The sequence below is a fragment of the Mixophyes fleayi genome, chromosome 10 (genome assembly GCF_038048845.1).
Source record: "Mixophyes fleayi isolate aMixFle1 chromosome 10, aMixFle1.hap1, whole genome shotgun sequence".
Taxonomy (NCBI): Eukaryota; Metazoa; Chordata; class Amphibia; order Anura; family Limnodynastidae; genus Mixophyes; species Mixophyes fleayi.
Window position 1 is genome coordinate 104,733,308 of NC_134411.1, and position 22,224 is coordinate 104,755,531.

General features: G+C 45.0%; 1 protein-coding gene across 1 annotated transcript in view; it reads right to left on the reverse strand.

Annotated features, from left to right (window-relative positions):
- Positions 1 to 2,219: 2,219 nt before the first annotated feature.
- The window catches only part of DRC7 (dynein regulatory complex subunit 7), a 50,696-nt gene continuing 30,691 nt past the window's right edge, over positions 2,220 to 22,224 (reverse strand). Inside the window, exons 10-18 of the mRNA XM_075189444.1 lie at positions 20,137 to 20,265; positions 19,927 to 20,055; positions 19,625 to 19,851; positions 18,607 to 18,822; positions 17,526 to 17,636; positions 5,498 to 5,608; positions 5,231 to 5,425; positions 3,361 to 3,500; positions 2,220 to 2,422 (exon numbers count right to left, since the gene is read on the reverse strand). Coding sequence (XP_075045545.1) covers positions 2,341 to 2,422; positions 3,361 to 3,500; positions 5,231 to 5,425; positions 5,498 to 5,608; positions 17,526 to 17,636; positions 18,607 to 18,822; positions 19,625 to 19,851; positions 19,927 to 20,055; positions 20,137 to 20,265 — 1,340 coding nt within the window. The 3' untranslated portion in view covers positions 2,220 to 2,340. The remainder of the gene's footprint in view (positions 2,423 to 3,360; positions 3,501 to 5,230; positions 5,426 to 5,497; positions 5,609 to 17,525; positions 17,637 to 18,606; positions 18,823 to 19,624; positions 19,852 to 19,926; positions 20,056 to 20,136; positions 20,266 to 22,224) is intronic.

The window sequence follows — 22,224 nt, forward strand, 5'->3', positions numbered from 1 at the left end:
CCCGACTTGGACACCCTGCGAGCCAAGGAGATAGTAAGAACATCACCTTCCAGGTGGTATAATAGATGAACAGACTCCCACACCTCAAAAGTCTCTCTAGTAAGAGTCTGAAGCACCAAATTAAGATCCTATGGCTCAGCAGGGTGCACGAGGGGGGAGGGGGGGTTGAGCATGCCGAAGCCATTGTAGAAAAGTCTGTACCTCCTTTATAACCGCCAAGTTGTGCTGAAAAAAAGAGCAAATTCCTGCAACTTCAAGGAAGAGAGATGGAGAACTGTGTTGAGACCTTCCTGAAGAAAGGACAGCAAACGAGAAAGATGTGAAAACTCTTGACTCTCACAACTCTTGACGCGGCCAATTCGGAGCCACCAGAATGGCGGCCACTCCTTTTTAGTTTCTTCAGCACCCACGGGAGCATGGGAATTGAATAAAACTATTCCACCTGACAAAACCGCGATGGAATAGTCACGGCATCGGTGTACCTTGAAGTGGGATCCCTGGACTTCAGAAAAGAGGGCCCTTGAAGTTCTAACCGGATGCCATGAGATATATCGCCAGCTAACCCCAAAATCTGTGTGTGAAGGGCAGTGTGTGGTGCAGTAAAAGAAAGAAAAGGGTCACCTACCTCTCTCTGAAACATTACCCGAGCGAGTTCGGCAACGGACGTCTTTAATCTTAAATCAAACCCCCTCACCAGCAACGAGGAACAGGAAGTCCTATCAGGTTCCCGCTGATCTCTCCTGCCGCTCCTAAGTCAACGCAGCCACAGCTGTACTCTCCGAGCCAACCGGGATCTGGGGTGGCTGCCTGCAGAACTTTCTCCAAGTCCACTTACTGTACCCCATTGTCACAGTGTACCCCAATGGCATGACAGAGAAAGTTTAATTTGTTATAATAAACTGCACGCAGCATTCCTTTTGCCTTTTTGGCTTATATAACTGGAGTCACTTAATATTTCCAAATATTACTGCAAGTCTGTTGTTTTCCACCAGTAAATGATATCCCTGGCCATAGGTATAGTACGTTACATCACATATATACATATTATTACACATATCTCTATATACAACACTTCACACAGCATGTGTGGGCACGTCCCTCCCCACAACCTGCAACCTAGTCCCACAGTCCCCAGGATATTAAGTCCACTTACAATGTGCAAAGTCAAATTATTGGATATGGTCATTTCAAATTAATATCTATCAATCTGATTGTCTATGTCTGAAATTATGCGAATAGCGCGCTACGGCGTGGAGGAGCGTAATTAACCACAACACATGTGAACACTTATACACACATTTACACAAACACATACACTTGTAATTAGTTCATATTAAAAATAGTTACAACACATAGTTATTTATAAGGAAATGTAGCAGAGTTTATAGTTAAATATTATAGTATTATATACACTTTATTGAGATCTAAGGTTCAGGTTACAGGAAACACATATTGTTTGTATCATTCTAATCCCGTTTATTCGCAGATGTCCGGTTCTATCGGGTAAGATATCGCTCCTGGCGTATGCAAGTTATGGATTATAGGGAATAAATGATCAGAAAGGTATTGTGTGTGTAATGTAAATAGACCAGTTTGAACCAGCTTTCGGTGGGAAGATTAGTATGCATTTTCTGGAGAGCTGACCCCCACCCTTGGAGGGCATCGTTTGAACTGGCCAATGACTTTCATTACACTGGACCATCCTGAAGCCTGAACCTATGGAAACATGCCAAATCATCTGTATTGTTTTCACTGTATCACTGACTGTATATAAGCAGGGGCTCTGGGGCCAGCAGACAATCTTCCCAACCACAGACTGCAGGACTGTGACTGTAAGCTGGATCCAGGGCGCCTGCGTATGTAATCGGCTGTACTTATATTACTGAATTGTTACTCTGCTGCTTTTTGCTATTAAATCACATTGTGCTTTGGAGCCACACAATTTGAAGTGGACAATCGTCATTGGATAGCAACTAGACGTACATAACACAATGATTATAAGACATAGGAGTAGTTATGAGTTTACCTGGTTTAATCAGAAGTAATTATATATATATATATATATATATATAGATACACGTTCAATAATTATAAGACACAGTGTATAGTAATTCAGATATTGTGACATATTTACTAGGGTCTTATTACATCAGAGTGAGATATACTGAACACCTCGTCCCATGACAAAAGCGAACTTAAGAAAAGAGACAACTCCTTCATCCCATAATAGTCTTTAATCCTTCATTTGATTTAAATATTTTTTATGTTTTAAGAGAACAGGGCAGGCACTCAGAATCAACAGGTTTAGCCATCGTATGAGTGCATTCATCTATTCAGAGACTATGTCTGCTCATTCAGCCGGGGGTCCTTGTTCAGTCGCTCTTCCATAGCCAGGTACTTCTGGGGAGCCAGCTCTTTGTGTCTGAGTAGAGATAGACATAAGACATCATCTAGACATAGATCTCTATCTACTAATGATCGTTCTTCCTCTGCTGAGTCACTCTGTCAGTCTCTACATTGGTTGCCTATATTTCAAAGAATCCAATATAAAATTCTACTAACATACAAGAAAAATTGCACTAACATACATCTCCTCACTTGTCTCAAAATATCTCCCTACTCGACACCTCCGTTCTGCACAAGATCTGCGTCTCTCTTACACTCTCATCACATCCTCCCATTCTCGGTTACAGGACTTTTTTCAGGCTGCACCCACTTTGTGGAATTCCCTCCCTCGCACAGTAAGACTTTCCTCTAGACTTCAAACCTTCAAGCGTTCACTGAAAACCCACCTCTTCAGACAAGCTTATAATATTCCTCAACCAGCATCTTAATCTCCCTAGATTACCCTATTACCACCCTCTACACAGCTAACACAAGACAACAACCCTCTGACCAACATTGCCACACACACATCCCACTAAATACTTTTACCTTTGCGTTCTAGCTCGTCCATTGTACAATATGATGTAGCACGTGCCCTTGTGTATCACACTTCCATTGTCCTATAGACTGTAAGCTTACGAACAGGGTTCTCTTACCTCTCTGTCTCTATGTATTACCCAGTATTGTATTATTACTGTTTATTCCCAATTGTAAAGCGCTACGGAATCTGCTGGCGCTATATAAATAAATGTTGATGATGATAATGCTGCAGGAGGCTGTATAAGACCCCTCCCTATGGAAATATAAAGGGGGTCTATGGAAATGTGACTTTTGTAGCCCACCCTGATATTGAGGGTGGGCTACAAATATCCTGGTACTCCAACAATATTAGGTTCCAGCCACAATAAGCTATTCCTAGTATAGTACCAGATGTACACTAATGAGCACTGATTAGAGTCTATGTCCGGGCAGCACCTGTTGAGTCGGGTCTCCAGGATCTGGATGCGGAACATGGCCTCAGAGCAATACTCCAGATAAGTCTCCTCATCTTCCTTACTCATAGACAGCTGGTTCTGGTGGTACCACTGCTGCTTTGTCTGGAGCTCCTGTGTTTCCTGGGGAGGAGATGAGGAACATGGAACACACTGGAAATCACAGAATGTAATAAGAAGATTTGTGTAGAACAGCATCCAATGTCTGAGGCTTGGAGTGAGCCGCACGTTCTAGAGCTATGTAAAAGATTTTACTCAACACCCCTTCACCTAGACGAGATAGTTGTCACTCTAGGGGTCCAGAATATTTACATTACTCCAGTACACAAAACCCAGGGGTGTCGGGAAGAGTCCCAGCACCGGCTTGTGATCTTGGAGGTACCAGCCCTGTGCTGATGAGGCTGGGGGACCCCATGCTAGTTGTGGGTCTATTTTAAAGCTGGGGCTGGTTAAGGATTTTATATTTACAATGTTAGTAATCATTACTCCAGTTCTGCCGTTCTAGAAACTACAAGTCCCAGCACGTACTGTTATCAGGTCCAGGGTTGTTGTATGAAGCACCTTTTACACTTCCCGCACAGTGCAGTGAATAAACTACAATTCTATGTGCTCATAACACGGAGCCGTCTGGGTGTTGTTTTACTTTCTTTAGTCAAATAGCGGTCACCAATCAGAACCACTTCCTTCAGATTTTGGATGCGAATACAGAAAATGGCTCTTAATTAATCTCATTGAACACACAGTTTCTCAAATCTGCAAAAGAAGTTCCCAAAGTTTTATGGTCCACAGAAAGCTGTAGAGACTGGATTTACAGAGACCACTAATCCCCAAAGCCCTGAGGTCCTGTAACATCCTGCCCCTGCTAAAAATGCCCCAGGACATCTTATTCACTGAGTCCGTCTCCTTCTGATACCATATGTACCATATGAGGAGTATTGTTTCTAAAGCACCACCATATTACGAGCGCAGTACAGACAATATTCACATCAGTCCCTATCCCATTGGAGATTACAATCTAAATTCCATAACACACACACAGTAGGGATCATTTTGTCAGCCTCCAGTTAACCTACCAGTATGGTTTTGGAGTGTGGGAGGAAACCGGAGCACCCGGAGGAAACCCACACAAACACGGGGAGAACATACGCCCTCCACACAGATAGGGTCCTGGTGAGAATCAAATCCAGTGCTGTAAAGCAATGCTAACCCCTGTGCCCCCCTAAAAGCAATGCTAACCCCTGTGCTCCCTATAGATAATACTAACCACTGTGCTCCCTATAGATAATACTAACCACTGTGCCCCCTATAGATAATACTAACCACTGTGCTCCCTATAGATAATACTAACCACTGTGCCCCCTATAAATAATACTAACCACTGTGCCCCCTATAGATAATACTAACCACTGTGCCGCCCTATAGATAATACTAACCACTGTGCCACCCTATAGATAATACTAACCCCTGTGCCGCCCTACAGATAATACCACTGAGCCACCCTACAGATAATACCACTGAGCCGCCCTACAGATAATACCACTGAGCCACCCTACAGATAATACCACTAAGCCACCCTACAGATAATACCACTGAGCCGCCCTACGGATAATACCATTGAGCCACCCTACAGATAATACCACTGAGCCACCCTACAGATAATACCACTGAGCCGCCCTATAGATAATACCACTGAGCTGCCCTACAGATAATACCACTGAGCCGCCCTATAGATAATACCACTGAGCCGCCCTACAGATAATACCACTGAGCTGCCCTACAGATAATACCACTGAGCCGCCCTATAGATAATACCACTGAGCCGCCCAGCTGTATCACAGTATGGTCTCAGATACCTTTTCAAAGCGAGCCTGGATGAGATTTGCTTTTTCAATCAGCCTCAGCTTCAGGCCCCTCAGACAGTCCTCTTTCACTTGGTGAGACTGCCAGCGGGTCAGCTTGTCCGGGTCTCCTTGTTGAGATAAGAACGGTGCCAGGTAATCCAGCTCCAGCACTGTGCGCCTCTGCTGCTCCTCCTGAACAGTGCGCTCCTGTAAGAATGATACTTAGATGCTGCACTACACAACCAGCATAGACCCATCCGCTGTACTCCAGGGTCTCACCAGAGCCTCTCTCTGCTCCTTGCTCTTCTCCTTTCTCTCTGTGTCATAGATGCATATGGTCAGCTGAGGATCTGCTTCTTCCTGAGACCGAACAGAGAGGATATCTAGAACCTGCCATGAGGACGATAGAGACACAACATCCCATCAGTCTCCATCATCTCCAGTTCCTGCATTGTGCATTGGAATTCCTTCATTCTGGAGATATGATGCATTAATCTGAATATATAACAATTTAGCAGAAAACATTTTCTAGATCCTACTAGTTACATTTCTTATTACAGTGACCTCAAAATACATCCGGTGGAGATGCTGCATTTTCTGGATTCTGATTTCTATGCTATTGAGGTTTTAACATTTTTACATATAGAAATAGTTCATCGCACAATGTCAGAAGTAAAGAAAATTGGAGAATGAAAGTTCAGGAACATTAAGAGAAAATGCAGAAATTTCTGACACCAAATTATTACCTATAAAATCAGAAATTATTACTGCGCATACAGACGTATAACATACTCTGTGGCTCCGCACATACAGACATATAACATACTCTGTGGCTCCACACATACAGACATATAACATACTCGGTGGCTCCGCACACACAGACATATAACATACTCGGTGGCTCCACACATACAGACATATAACATACTCTGTGGCTCCGCACATACAGACGTATAATATACTCGGTGGCTCCACACATACAGACATATAACATACTCTGTGGCTCCACACATACAGACGTATAACATACTCGGTGGCTCCACACATACAGACATATAACATACTCGGTGGCACTGCACATACAGACGTATAACATACTCTGTGGCTCCGCACATACAGACGTATAACATACTCGGTGGCTCCGCACATACAGACATATAATATACTCTGTGGCTCCACACATACAGACATATAACATACTCTGTGGCTCCACACATACAGACATATAACATACTCGGTGGCTCCGCACATACAGACGTATAACATACTCGGTGGCTCTGCACATACAGACATATAACATACTCTGTGGCTCCACACATACAGACGTATAACATACTCGGTGGCTCCACACATACAGACGTATAACATACTCGGTGGCTCCGCACATACAGACATATAATATACTCAGCGGCACCGCACATACAGACATAGAACATACTCTGTGGCTCCGCACACACAGACATATAACATACTCTGTGGCTCCGCACATACAGACATATTATATACTTAGCGGCTCCGCACATACAGACATATAACATACTCGGTGGCTCCGCACATACAGACATATAACATACTCTGTGGCTCTGCACATACAGACATATTATATACTTAGCGGCTCCGCACATACAGACATAGAACATACTCGGTGGCTCCGCACATACAGACATATAACATACTCGGTGGCTCCGCATATACAGACGTATAACATACTCGGTGGCTCCGCACATACAGACATATAATATACTCAGCGGCACCGCACATACAGACATAGAACATACTCTGTGGCTCCGCACACACAGACATATAACATACTCGGTGGCTCCTCACACACAGACATATAACATACTCTGTGGCTCCGCACATACAGACATATTATATACTTAGCGGCTCTGCACATACAGACATATAACATACTCAGTGGCTCCGCACATACAGACATATAACATACTCTGTGGCTCCGCACATACAGACATATTATATACATAGCGGCTCCGCACATACAGACATAGAACATACTCGGTGGCTTCGCACATACAGACGTATAACATACTCGGTGGCTCCGCACATACAGACATATAATATACTCAGCGGCACCGCACATACAGACATATAACATACTCTGTGGCTCCGCACACACAGACATATAATATACTCGGTGGCTCCTCACACACAGACATATAACATACTCTGTGGCTCCGCACATACAGACATATTATATACTTAGCGGCTCCGCACATACAGACATATAACATACTCGGTGGCTCCGCACATACAGACATATAACATACTCTGTGGCTCCGCACATACAGACATATTATATACTTAGCGGCTCCGCACATACAGACATAGAACATACTCGGTGGCTCCGCACATACAGACATAGAACATACTCGGTGGCTCCGCACATACAGACATATAACATACTCGGTGGCTCCGCACATACAGACGTATAACATACTCGGTGGCTCCGCACATACAGACATATAATATACTCAGCGGCACCGCACATACAGACATAGAACATACTCTGTGGCTCCGCACACACAGACATATAACATACTCGGTGGCTCCTCACACACAGACATATAACATACTCTGTGGCTCCGCACATACAGACATATTATATACTTAGCGGCTCCGCACATACAGACATATAACATACTCGGTGGCTCCGCACATACAGACATATAACATACTCTGTGGCTCCGCACATACAGACATATTATATACTTAGCGGCTCCGCACATACAGACATAGAACATACTCGGTGGCTCCGCACATACAGACATATAACATACTCGGTGGCTCCGCATATACAGACGTATAACATACTTGGCGGTACCGCACATACAGACATATAACATACACTGTGGCTCCGCACATACAGACGTATAACATACTTGGCGGTACCGCACATACAGACATATAATATACTCAGCGGCTCGGCACATACAGACATATAACATACTCGGTGGCTCCGCACATACAGACATATAACATACTCGGTGGCTCCGCACATACAGACATATAACATACTCGGTGGCTCCGCACATACAGACATATAACATACTTTGTGGCTCCGCACATACAGACATATAACATACTCTGTGGCTCCACACGTACAGACATATAACATACTCTGTGGCTCCGCACATACAGACATATAACATACTCGGTGGCTCCGCACATACAGACATATAACATACTCAGCAGCACCGCACATACAGACATATAACATACTCTGTGGCTCCGCACATACAGACATATAACATACTCGGTGGCTCCGCACATACAGACATATAACATACTCAGCAGCACCGCACATACAGACGTATAACATACTCTGTGGCTCCGCACGTACAGACATATAACATACTCTGTGGCTCCGCACATACAGACATATAACATACTCTGTAGCTCCGCACGTACAGACATATAACATACTCTGTGGCTCCGCACATACAGACATATAACATACTCGGTGGCTCCGCACATACAGACATATAACATACTCAGCAGCACCGCACATACAGACGTTTAATATACTCAGCGACACCGCACATACAGACATATAACATACTCTGTGGCTCCGCACATACAGACATATAACATACTCGGTGGCTCCGCACACACAGACATATAACATACTCGGCGGCACCGCACATACAGACGTATAACATGCTCGGTGGCTCCGCACATACAGACGTATAACATACTCTGTGGCTCCGCACATACAGACGTATAACATACTCGGCGGCACCGCACATACAGACATATAACATACTCGGTGGCTCCGCACATACAGACATATAACATACTCGGTGGCTCCGCACACACAGACATATAACATACTCGGTGGCTCCGCACATACAGACGTATAACATGTTCAGTGGCACCGCACATACAGACGTATAACATACTCGGTGGCTCCGCACATACAGACATATAACATACTCGGCGACACCGCACATACAGACGTATAATATACTCGGCGGCACCGCACATACAGACGTATAACATACTCGGCGACACCGCACATACAGACGTATAATATACTCGTGGCACCGCACATACAGACGTATAATATACTCGGCGGCACCGCACATACAGACGTATAACATACTCTGTGGCTCCGCACATACAGACATATAACATACTCGGTGGCTCCGCACACACAGACATATAACATACTCGGTGGCTCCGCACACACAGACATATAACATACTCGGTGGCTCCGCACATACAGACATATAACATACTCTGTGGCTCCGCACATACAGACATATAACATACTCTGTAGCTCCGCACATACAGACATATAATATACTCAGCGGCACCGCACATACAGACATATAACATGCTCGGCGACACCGCACACACAGACGTATAACATACTCTGTGGCTCCGCACATACAGACGTATAACATACTCGGCGGCACCGCACATACAGACATATAACATACTCTGTGGCTCCGCACATACAGACATATAACATACTCGGTGGCTCCGCACACACAGACATATAACATACTCGGTGGCTCCGCACATACAGACGTATAACATACTCTGTGGCTCCGCACATACAGACATATAACATACTCGGTGGCTCCGCACACACAGACATATAACATACTCGGTGGCTCCGCACATACAGACGTATAACATACTCGGCGGCACCGCACATACAGACGTATAACATGCTCAGTGGCACCGCACATACAGACATATAACATACTCGGTGGCTCCGCACATACAGACATATAATATACTCGGCGGCACCGCACATACAGACGTATAACATACTCGGCGGCACCGCACATACAGACATATAACATACTTTGTGGCTCCGCATATACAGACGTATAACATACCCGGCGACACCGCACATACAGACATATAACATACTCTGTGGCTCCGCACATACAGACGTATAACATACTCGGCGGCACCGCACATACAGACATATAACATACTTTGTGGCTCCGCATATACAGACGTATAACATACTTTGTGGCTCCGCACATACAGACATATAATATACTCGGCGGCACCGCACACACAGACGTATAATATACTCAGTGGCACCGCACATACAGACGTATAACATACTCGGCGGCACCGCACATACAGACGTATAACATGCTCAGTGGCACCGCACATACAGACATATAACATACTCGGTGGCTCCGCACATACAGACATATAATATACTCGGCGGCACCGCACATACAGACGTATAACATACTCGGCGGCACCGCACATACAGACATATAACATACTTTGTGGCTCCGCATATACAGACGTATAACATACTCGGCGGCACCGCACATACAGACATATAACATACTCTGTGGCTCCGCACATACAGACATATAACATACTCGGTGGCTCCGCACACACAGACATATAACATACTCGGTGGCTCCGCACATACAGACGTATAACATACTCGGTGGCTCCGCACATACAGACATATAACATACTCGGCGGCACCGCACATACAGACGTATAACATGCTCAGTGGCACCGCACATACAGACATATAACATACTCGGTGGCTCCGCACATACAGACATATAATATACTCGGCGGCACCGCACATACAGACGTATAACATACTCGGCGGCACCGCACATACAGACATATAACATACTTTGTGGCTCCGCATATACAGACGTATAACATACCCGGCGACACCGCACATACAGACATATAACATACTCTGTGGCTCCGCACATACAGACGTATAACATACTCGGCGGCACCGCACATACAGACATATAACATACTTTGTGGCTCCGCATATACAGACGTATAACATACTCGGCAGCACTGCACATACAGACATATAACATACTCGGCGGCACCGCACATGTAGACGTATAACATACTCGGCGGCACCGCACATACAGACATATAATATACTCAGTGGCACCGCACATACAGACATATAACATGCTCGGCGACACCGCACATACAGACGTATAACATACTCGGCGGCACCGCACATGTAGACGTATAACATACTCGGCGGCACTGCACATACAGACATATAACATGCTCAGTGGCACCGCACATACAGACGTATAATATACTCAGTGGCACCGCACATACAGACATATAATATACTCAGTGGCACCGCACATACAGACGTATAATATACTCAGCAGCACCGCACATACAGACATATAACATGCTCGGCGACACCGCACATACAGACGTATAACATACTCGGCGGCACCGCACATACAGACATATAACATACTCTGTGGCTCCGCATATACAGACGTATAACATACCCCGCGACACCGCACATACAGACATATAACATACTCTGTGGCACCGCACATACAGACGTATAACATACTCGGCGGCACCACACATACAGACATATAACATACTCTGTGGCTCCGCACATGAAGACGTATAACATACTCGGCAGCACTGCACATACAGACATATAACATGCTCAGTGGCACCACACATGTAGACGTATAATATACTCAGTGGCACCGCACATACAGACATATAACATGCTCAGTGGCACCGCACATACAGACGTATAATATACTCAGCAGCACCGCACATACAGACATATAACATGCTCGGCGACACCGCACATACAGACGTATAACATACTCGGCGACACTGCACATTAGAGATGGGCGGGTCCGGTTCTCCGAGAACCGAACCCACCCGAACTTTGGGTATCCGAGTACCGAGCTGAGCAGCTCGGTACTCTCCCGCCCATTCCGAATCCAAATCGAGGCCGAACGTCATTGTGACGTCGTCGGATCTCGGGACTCGGTTCTCGCGATACTTCAACTTTATAAATACACGCCTCCACAGCAATCCATCGCCATTTGACAGAGGGAGAGAGCAGGGTGTAGTCATAGGCTAATTAGAGCAGGGACAGAGAATACCATATTGTTCTTGCAATTGCTCTAACCAAAATCGCTAGTGCAGAGAGGAGGATAGAGGTTTATTATTTTTTCTTCATATTTGGCACTCCCCAGCGCTTTTGGGGTGTCCCCCATAATTGTGCATTAATATTTCTGGCTGTCAAAAGTCATATCTGTCAGCAGTATCTACTAAATAATTTGTAGCACACCTCAGTGTTTTTGGGGTGTCCTCCCTAATTGTGCATTAATATTTCTGGCTGTCAAAAGTCATATCTGTCAGCAGTATCTACTCAATAATTTGTAGCACACCTCAGTGTTTTTGGGGTGTCCTCCCTAATTGTGCATTAATATTTCTGGCTGTCAAAAGTCATATCTGTCAGCAGTATCTACTCAATAATTTTTAGCACTCCTCAGTGTTTTTGGGGTGTCCTCCCTAATTGTGCATTAATATTTCTGGCTGTCAAAAGTCATATCTGTCAGCAGTATCTACTCAATAATTTTTAGCACTCCTCAGTGTTTTTGGGGTGTCCTCCCTAATTGTGCATTAATATTTCTGGCTGTCAAAAGTCATATCTGTCAGCAGTATCTACTCAATAATTTTTAGCACTCCTCAGTGTTTTTGGGGTGTCCTCCCTAATTGTGCATTAATATTTCTGGCTGTCAAAAGTCATATCTGTCAGCAGTATCTACTCAATAATTTTTAGCACTCCTCAGTGTTTTTGGGGTGTCCTCCCTAATTGTGCATTAATATTTCTGGCTGTCAAAAGTCATATCTGTCAGCAGTATCTACTCAATAATTTTTAGCACTCCTCAGTGTTTTTGGGGTGTCCTCCCTAATTGTGCATTAATATTTCTGGCTGTCAAAAGTCATTTCTGTCAGCAGTATCTACTAAATAATTTGTAGCACTCCTCAGTGCTTTTGGGGTGTCCTCCCTAATTGTGCATTAATATTTCTGGCTGTCAAAAGTCATAACTGTCAGCAGAATCTACTAAATAATTTTTAGCACTCCCCAGTGGTTTGCGCTCAGAATGGATTCAAAGCAGTCCACATATGATCTGAATGAGCAACCAGGTTCTGTCACCAGTCCTGATGTTAGTGTTCCCAGTACGTCATCTGGCCAAGGCGATGTCAAACAACAGAGTGTTTTCAAATTAGTGCAAAAAACAAAAACCAAAAAAAAATTTACTGTATTGAAGCGAAAAAGAAGTGTAACTGAGCAAAAGTTAAGTGACGATAAAAAAAAAATTGCAAGCATGCCATTCTACACACGCAGTGGCAAAGAGAGAATGAGGCCTTCACCTTTGGCTATTAGTGGCAGATCCCAAAAAGTTACCCAGCCTACAATTGGTGCACAACTACTGTTACGCGTCAAAGCCGAGCTGCAAGATAACAGTGAGGCATTACAGGAGAATATTTGCTCTGATTCACAAATGACAACAATCCCTGTGGAGAGTCCATCCAACAGTGGGATGTCTAATCGTGAGCATTCTGCTGATGTGTGCCTTAATAGCCCGAGTGTAGCCGGTGATACCCAAATTGAGGATGCCACTTTGGAATTAGAAGAGGATGAGGGGGAGATTTGTGTAGGCGACGAGGGCGCTAATGATGATGTTGATGATTATGATGCAGACAGATACCAAATTGCCTTTCTCAATTTCTATTTATATTCTAGATTATATAACGGCTGAATAGTTTTCTATTTTACTCCTAGTGGAGAGAGGATCTGATGCAGACAGATACCAAACTGCCGTTGTCCATTTCAATTTATATTGTACAGTATATAACGGCTGAATTTATTAGTATTTTATACAAGTGGAGGGGGGCCTAGAGAGACAGAAACCAAACTGGCTTTCTCCATGTCAATTAATATTGTACAGTCTATAATGGCTGAATTTTTTGTTTTTTTAAAAAAGTGGAGGGGGGCCTAGAGAGACAGAAAGCAAACTGTCTTTTTCCATTTCTTTACATATTTAACTATAAGTGTAGGGTGTAATATAGATTCAAAGACGATGGCTGCATTGCCAATATGCATAGATGGAGAGGAAGACAATATGTTTTGTGTGTAGAATAAATGAAGGCCTACCAACGAAGAATTAAACAGTTTTTTTGGATGATTTATTACCTCAACAATTAGATTACTTATCTCTAAAACAGTTGGAGCACTAAATTGGGTTATTTTAGGCACAAAAACATGTATTTTCCAACAAAATAGCAAAACAAAACCAAACAAAACCAAAACCAAAACCAAAACACGCAATGGCGGTTTTGCAAAACCAAAACCAAAACCAAAACACGACGGTAATCCAGATCCAAAACCGAATCCAAAACCAAAACACGGGGGTCAGTGACCATCTCTACTGCACATACAGACATATAACATGCTCAGTGGCACCGCACATACAGACGTATAATATACTCAGTGGCACCGCACATACAGACGTATAATATACTCAGCAGCACCGCACATACAGACATATAACATACTCTGTGGCTCCGCATATACAGACATATAACATACCCGGCGACACCGCACATACAGACATATAATATACTCAGCGGCACCGCACATACAGACATATAACATGCTCGGCGACACCGCACATACAGACGTATAACATACTCGGTGGCTCCGCACATACAGACGTATAACATGCTCAGTGGCACCGCACACACAGACGTATAACATACTCGGCGGCACCGCACATACAGACGTATAACATACTCGGCGGCTCCGCACATACAGACATATAATATACTCAGTGGCACCGCACATGTAGATGTATAATATACTCAGTGGCACCGCACATACAGACATATAATATGCTCGGCGACACCGCACATACAGACGTATAACATACTCGGTGGCTCCGCACATACAGACATATAATATACTCAGCGGCACCGCACATACAGACATATAACATACTCTGTGGCTCCGCACATACAGACATATAACATACTCAGTGGCACCGCACATACAGACGTATAACATACTCGGTGGCACCGCACATACAGACGTATAACATACTCGGTGGCTCCGCACATACAGACATATAACATACTCGGTGGCACCGCACATACAGACGTATAACATACTCAGTGGCACCGCACATACAGACATATAACATACTCGGTGGCACCGCACATACAGACGTATAACATACTCGGTGGCTCCGCACATACAGACATATAATATACTCAGTGGCACCGCACATACAGACATATAACATGCTCGGCGACACCGCACATACAGACGTATAACATACTCGGTGGCTCCGCACATACAGACGTATAACATGCTCAGTGGCACCGCACACACAGACGTATAACATACTCGGTGGCTCCGCACATACAGACATATAATATACTCTGTGGCTCCGCACATACAGACATATAACATGCTCGGCGACACCGCACATACAGACATATAACATACTCTGTGGCTCCGCATATACAGACGTATAACATACCTGGCGACACCGCACATACAGACATATAACATACTCTGTGGCACCGCACATACAGACGTATAATATACTCAGTGGCACCGCACATACAGACGTATAATATACTCAGTGGCACCGCACATACAGACATATAACATACTCGGCGGCACCGCACATGTAGATGTATAACATACTCGGCGGCACTGCACATACAGACATATAATATGCTCAGTGGCACCGCACATACAGACATATAATATACTCGGTGGCACTGCACATACAGACATATAACATACTCAGTGGCACCGCACATACATACATATAACATGCTCAGTGGCACCGCACATACAGACGTATAACATACTCGGTGGCTCCGCACATACAGACATATAATATACTCAGTGGCACCGCACATGTAGATGTATAATATACTCAGTGGCACCGCACATACAGACATATAACATACTCTGTGGCTCTGCACATACAGACGTATAACATACTTGGCGGCACTGCACATACAGACATATAACATACTCGGCGGCACCGCACATGTAGACGTATAACATACTCGGCGGCACCGCACATACAGACATATAACATACTCTGTGGCTCCGCACATACAGACATATAACATACTCTGTGGCTCCGCATATACAGACGTATAACACACTCGGCGGCACCGCACATACAGACATATAACATACTCTGTGGCTCCGCATATACAGACGTATAACATACTTGGCGGCACCGCACATACAGACATATAACATACTCTGTGGCTCTGCACATACAGACGTATAACATACTTGGCGGCACCGCACATACAGACATATAACATACTCTGTGGCTCCGCATATACAGGCGTATAACATACTCTGTGGCTCCGCACATACAGACGTATAACATACTCGGCGGCACCGCACATACAGACATATAACATACTCTGTGGCTCCGCACATACAGACATATAACATACTCGGTGGCTCCGCATATACAGACGTATAACACACTCGGCGGCACCGCACATACAGACATATAACATACTCTGTGGCACCGCACATACAGACATATAACATACTCTGTGGCTCCGCACATACAGACATATAACATACTCGGCGGCACCGCACATACAGACATATAACATACTCTGTGGCTCCGCACATACAGACATATAACATACTCTGTGGCTCTGCACATACAGACATATAACATACTCTGTGGCTCTGCACATACAGACATATAACATACTCGGCAGCACCGCACATACAGACATATAACATACTCTGTGGCTCCGCACATACAGACATATAACATACTCGGCGGCACCGCACATACAGACATATAACATACTCTGTGGCTCCGCACATACAGATATATAACATACTCTGTGGCTCTGCACATACAGACATATAACATACTCGGCGACACCGCACATACGGACGTATAACATACTCTGTGGCTCCGCATATACAGACGTATAACACACATTCGGCGGCACCGCACATACAGACATATAACATACTCGGTGGCTCCGCACATACAGACATATAACATACTCGGTGGCTCCGCACATGTAGACGCATAACATACTCGGCAGCACTGCACATACAGACATATAACATGCTCAGTGGCACCACACATGTAGACGTATAATATACTCGGTGGCACTGCACATACAGACATATAACATGCTTAGTGGCACCGCACATACAGACATATAACATACTCGGCGGCACCGCACATGTAGACGTATAACATACTCGGCGGCACCGCACATGTAGACGTATAACATACTCGGCGGCACCGCACATGTAGACGTATAACATACTCGGCGGCACCGCACATGTAGACGTATAACATACTCGGCGGCACCGCACATGTAGATGTATAACATACTCGGCGGCACCGCACATGTAGACGTATAACATACTCGGCGGCACTGCACATGTACATGATACCTCTGCCTCTGACTTCCTCACGGCGTCCTGTGAACGCTGTTCCTCTCGCTGGAGGTGAATGAGAGTCTCGAATACATAGAGTTGTTTGTTAAACTTCCCAGAAGGCTCCACCTGGTGGAGGAAACATATATAGGAGAGCTTAGATCAAATGGCGGGATTCATGTCAGGGTTCGGGAACCAGATTCTTGAATTATGAATGTACAGTGGATATATTATGTGTTAATGTGAGGTTGTATGAAGCCTATTGATTAAATATTTAGTGGCGGAGCTGTGGTGGGACACATTATTTAAATTACATACAGTGGATATAAAAAGTCTTTACGCCTTGATGGTGTGTTTAAATTGGGCCTTCAAAGACTTAGATCAAGTCTGGTGGGTTAGGTGAAATAGCCACAGTAGAATGCATACAGTATAATGTTTGTAACCTGCATACGCTATATTGGTGTGTTCATATAACCAAAATTGCCACACTATGCCAACAATACCATTTGCCCACTGAGATAATGGTGAACCACGTATGGTCATCCACACGTCTCTCATTTCAGCTGCTATTATATGTTATACTCTTGTTATCTGCCAGCTCTATGTTTTTATTTTCATCTTGTTAAGGAAGACACTTCTATGACAACACCAAATCGGATCAGCACACAGGATTAGCAACCAAGATGAAAAGTGATAAGTACACAGCGTACAACCCAACATTCCACAATACAAAATCTCCCTGTTCCAAAATACCCTGATCCACTAGTCACAGTCCCAGTTTACTGTGACCACAGCTCATTCTGCTAGGCTGCCGCCTTTCCACTCCCAAAAATTGGGACTGTGCCAATAAGAGGATGACTATTGGAAGATATGCCACTGTACAAGATAATTCTGTATATTTACACTCTCACGGAAGGACCTGTGCTGGTGTGAACATTAAAGAGCACCTGTCAGATGTGTAAATATTCTGTAAATACCAATCTACAAACTCCTGACCCCGAGTCCAGCACCACATTGATGATGTAAGTGGATGTTTCGTGGATAATCGGGAAGATCATGGCAGGAGAACATACTCCAGGAATGGTGGTATCCTAATCACCTGGTAGGAGATACAAGTCTCTGGAGTCAATACAACATGTGTCCCCTTCTCTCCCAGGTTGGCTGGTTTCAGAAACTCCCAGTAGGATGTGGTGATGTGGTCGACTTGTCGGTGACAGCGGACATGTATGCGATCCTCCGCGATTAGGAAGATCCGCTCAGCCACATCCTCATTGGCTGGTTTCTCTGTGTTCCTATGGAAACGTTCTGTGATTTTCTGTCAATGAGAGAAAAGTAAAGATTAGTAAAATAATTTTGTATAAAGTACCTGTGGTCCTCCTCCCATTCTGTAAGGATTTATCTGGAATAAACTTTGCTGAGTTCATATTCAGCTGATGCTTATTGTACTGGTCCTTATAGGTCTACCAGCCCCACCTACACCAGGTCCATCATTAATCTGAAGCCCTTATTGCTGACGTTTCCTGACCCCGAGAGGGTCATAGATCTACGAGTATCTCTAACTGAGGCCCAGGTCTGGTGACATATTGGCCGTTCCATAATCAGTCCCGTTTGTCTACCTGAGAGTAAAGTTGACAGAAATTGACACAAAATTGGGTGCAATCGTCCTTTTTGTGCATTATTAGAGAGGCCCACTGGCATTGGAAAGGAATTATCACCCCAAGGGGTAACATTCCATCTATCTCCCACTGTATTACTGTATTCACAACTCCACCATATAGTGTTTACAGGTCTAAAGAGTCAACACAAACTCGACACAAAACTATCACAATTGGGACAATAGCTGCAGATAATATATCACTATCTAGTAAATATATCTAGTCACATCTATCACTCCATTTAACGGGTACCTGTCATGCAGTCTGAAGTAAAAGCCTCACTGAAACGTACAGTTATTTACACACGTCCTATCACACATTGGGCCCGCTCCTGTTCCCGTTGTCATTAATAGTCATGAATAATCAATGCTCCATGCAGACATGTAACAAGGTGACGTGTAGGTGACAGGTCAGCTGTAACTACCAAACATTGTGACACTGGCACAGTGTGGGTGACAGTACCAGTATTGGTCGTGGATTGATTTCTGTAGGTCCTCCCGCTATTGCCACCTTCTTTGGCCTTTTCCCAAACAGGACATGCCGCCAATAAAGGAAGTCTGGTCGGCCTTGGAATGTTTCTGTCATGTCCTTCGGCTTCTCCTCGCGTCTCTGCAGTCCATCCAGGCGTGCCTCACTGTAGAACTGCATAGTGCGCTCGGTTTCCAGGGCCAGGGAGCGATATGTGTGAACTGGAAGGAGACGAAGATTTGGAACCACAATGACCGAGCTATGATAGACTAATAAATCATAACATTTGTAATTACCTTTCAGAGCATCACCGCGACCCGGAGAGAAGTATTCCATAGTGAACCCGGCTTGTTTCTTCTGCTGTCTCATGGTCAGCTTGTCCTGGCGGTTTTCAAACCAGTCTTGGCTTTCCACCTCCTGGGAGCCTACACACCAGGGCAAAGGTAGATCTTAGTATATAAAGTATGAGCCAGCTCTATTGTCTGTGGTTACATCTTGTAACTTACACTCTGTGTCCTGGTATAGGGTGAGTCGGGAGATCTGTCCATCTTTCTGCAGGTACGGAGCCCATTTCTCCAGCCTTGATTTCTTGTATTGTAGAAGCTTCGTTCCTCGAGGGCAGCGAGTCTCAAACTCTGATAGGACGCAGTACAGTCAGCCATTAAAAACAGAGGATCGGGTAGCAGTTCAATAACAGATATACATTAAATATATTATATTATGTTACTTTAATGCCAAGAGGCCCTGTCCCACCCCAATGTGGTGCAGCTACACCCCCAACATGATGTGGTCACACACCCAGCTGTCCTCAGCATCTGTATGTCTGTGGAGGCCTGGCCGTAGAACCGTCCATACTGCAGCTTGACGCCAGAGACAAGGGGGCAGTTATCTGGGCCTCCTCACAATGTAAGAACTGTGTCCTTCCCCTTAAATTACAGGGCCCTGAGTAGAGCAGTGGGATATATCCTGATCACTGGTTAGCAGGTGTCACTCACCGGACTGTGAGTGCTACTTCTCGTGTGTTTAGGAACCGTGGCCGTCCACCATCCTGAGGGTCTGCGCATGTGCAGCCCTTTCAAACCTTCAGTACATGTTCCTTTTAGTTAATTGGCTGATCAGGCAACACTCCCTATTTAAAGCACCTGTGGTCAATACCTCGTTGCCTGATCTTGGAGTCTCATTCCCCATGAGCCTCTGAAGGTGTTCCTGTGTTTCCTCGTGTATTCAGCTCCTGCTGATTCCTGTTGTTTGTTTGTGGTTTCCAGACCACTTCAACTCTCCTGTGTTTCATCGTGACTGCACCGGCTGATTCCTATCCGCTGCCTCCGTGTATCTACAATATCCTGCTCACCTCTACTCTCCCGTGTTTCATCGTGACTGCACCAGCTGATTCCTACCCGCTGCCTCCGTGCTTCTACAATATCCTGCTCACCTCTACTCTCCCGTGTTTCATCGTGACTGCACCAGCTGATTCCTATCCGCTGCCTCTGTGCTTCTACAGTTTCCAAACCACTTCTACTCTCCCGTGTTTCATCGTGACTACACCAGCTGATTCCTATCCGCTGCCTCCGTGCTTCTACAGTTTCCAGTCCACTTCAACTCTCCCGTGTTTCATCGTGACTGCACCAGCTGATTCCTATCCGCTGCCTCCGTGTATCTGCAGTTCCCTGCTCATCGCAACCCTCCAGTGTTCATCGTGTCTGCAGCCAGCCGATCCGCTGTCTCCGTGTTCTACAGTGTTCCTGCTTGTGTCATCTCGCCTGTCTGCATCGGATCAACGCTCCGCTGCTTTCATCTCAGCTAGACCGCCTCAACTCTCCTGTGTTCTCCAGGTGTCCAGTTCTATACTACTGCTTCCCGAGTATTGTTTACATCCCTGCTGGTCTACCTACCTGTGCGCTGCACCTACTTGGTTACCGCTTCTACCCTCCTGGGACTTCGTATCCTGCCGGCCTCCAGCCGTTCAGGTATCCCTGCACCTCTCTCTGACAGCCTGCTCTCCTGAACCACGGTATGCATACTTCTCATTGACTGTGCTGGTGTATTGCATATCTTGCTGGACTGAGTTGTTCTCCTCTGGAGTTCCTATCCACTGAGACTGTTGCCATCATTTGACTGTGTTACCTTTTAGCCTGGATAGTTCTTGTGACTTTGTATATTTGTGCAGTGCTGCTCAGTTATTATTATTTTGTGCCTATCATCGTGGGATCAAGTTCAGTGTGCCCGTGTATACTCTGCATTGCATTTATCTCTCCGTGCTCCTCCTCACATATATATTTCAGTGGTACAACTTGCTAGAGGCAGACCACTGTTCCTTGTTTCCTGAGTCACCAGTTTCCAGTATCCTTTCACATAGCAGTGGTACAATTTGCTAACGCAGACCACTGACTCCCCAGATACCTTCACCTGGATTCCATTCCTTCACCCAGACAGCGGTACAACTTGCTATACGCAGACCGCTGACTCTCATCACCTCCTCGTTACTTCTGGACATTCCTCCTCACTATAGCAGTGGTACAACTTGTTATACGCAGACCACTGACTACCCTCACGTTTCCTTGTCCATCCAGTTCCTCGTGTACAGTTATCTACCT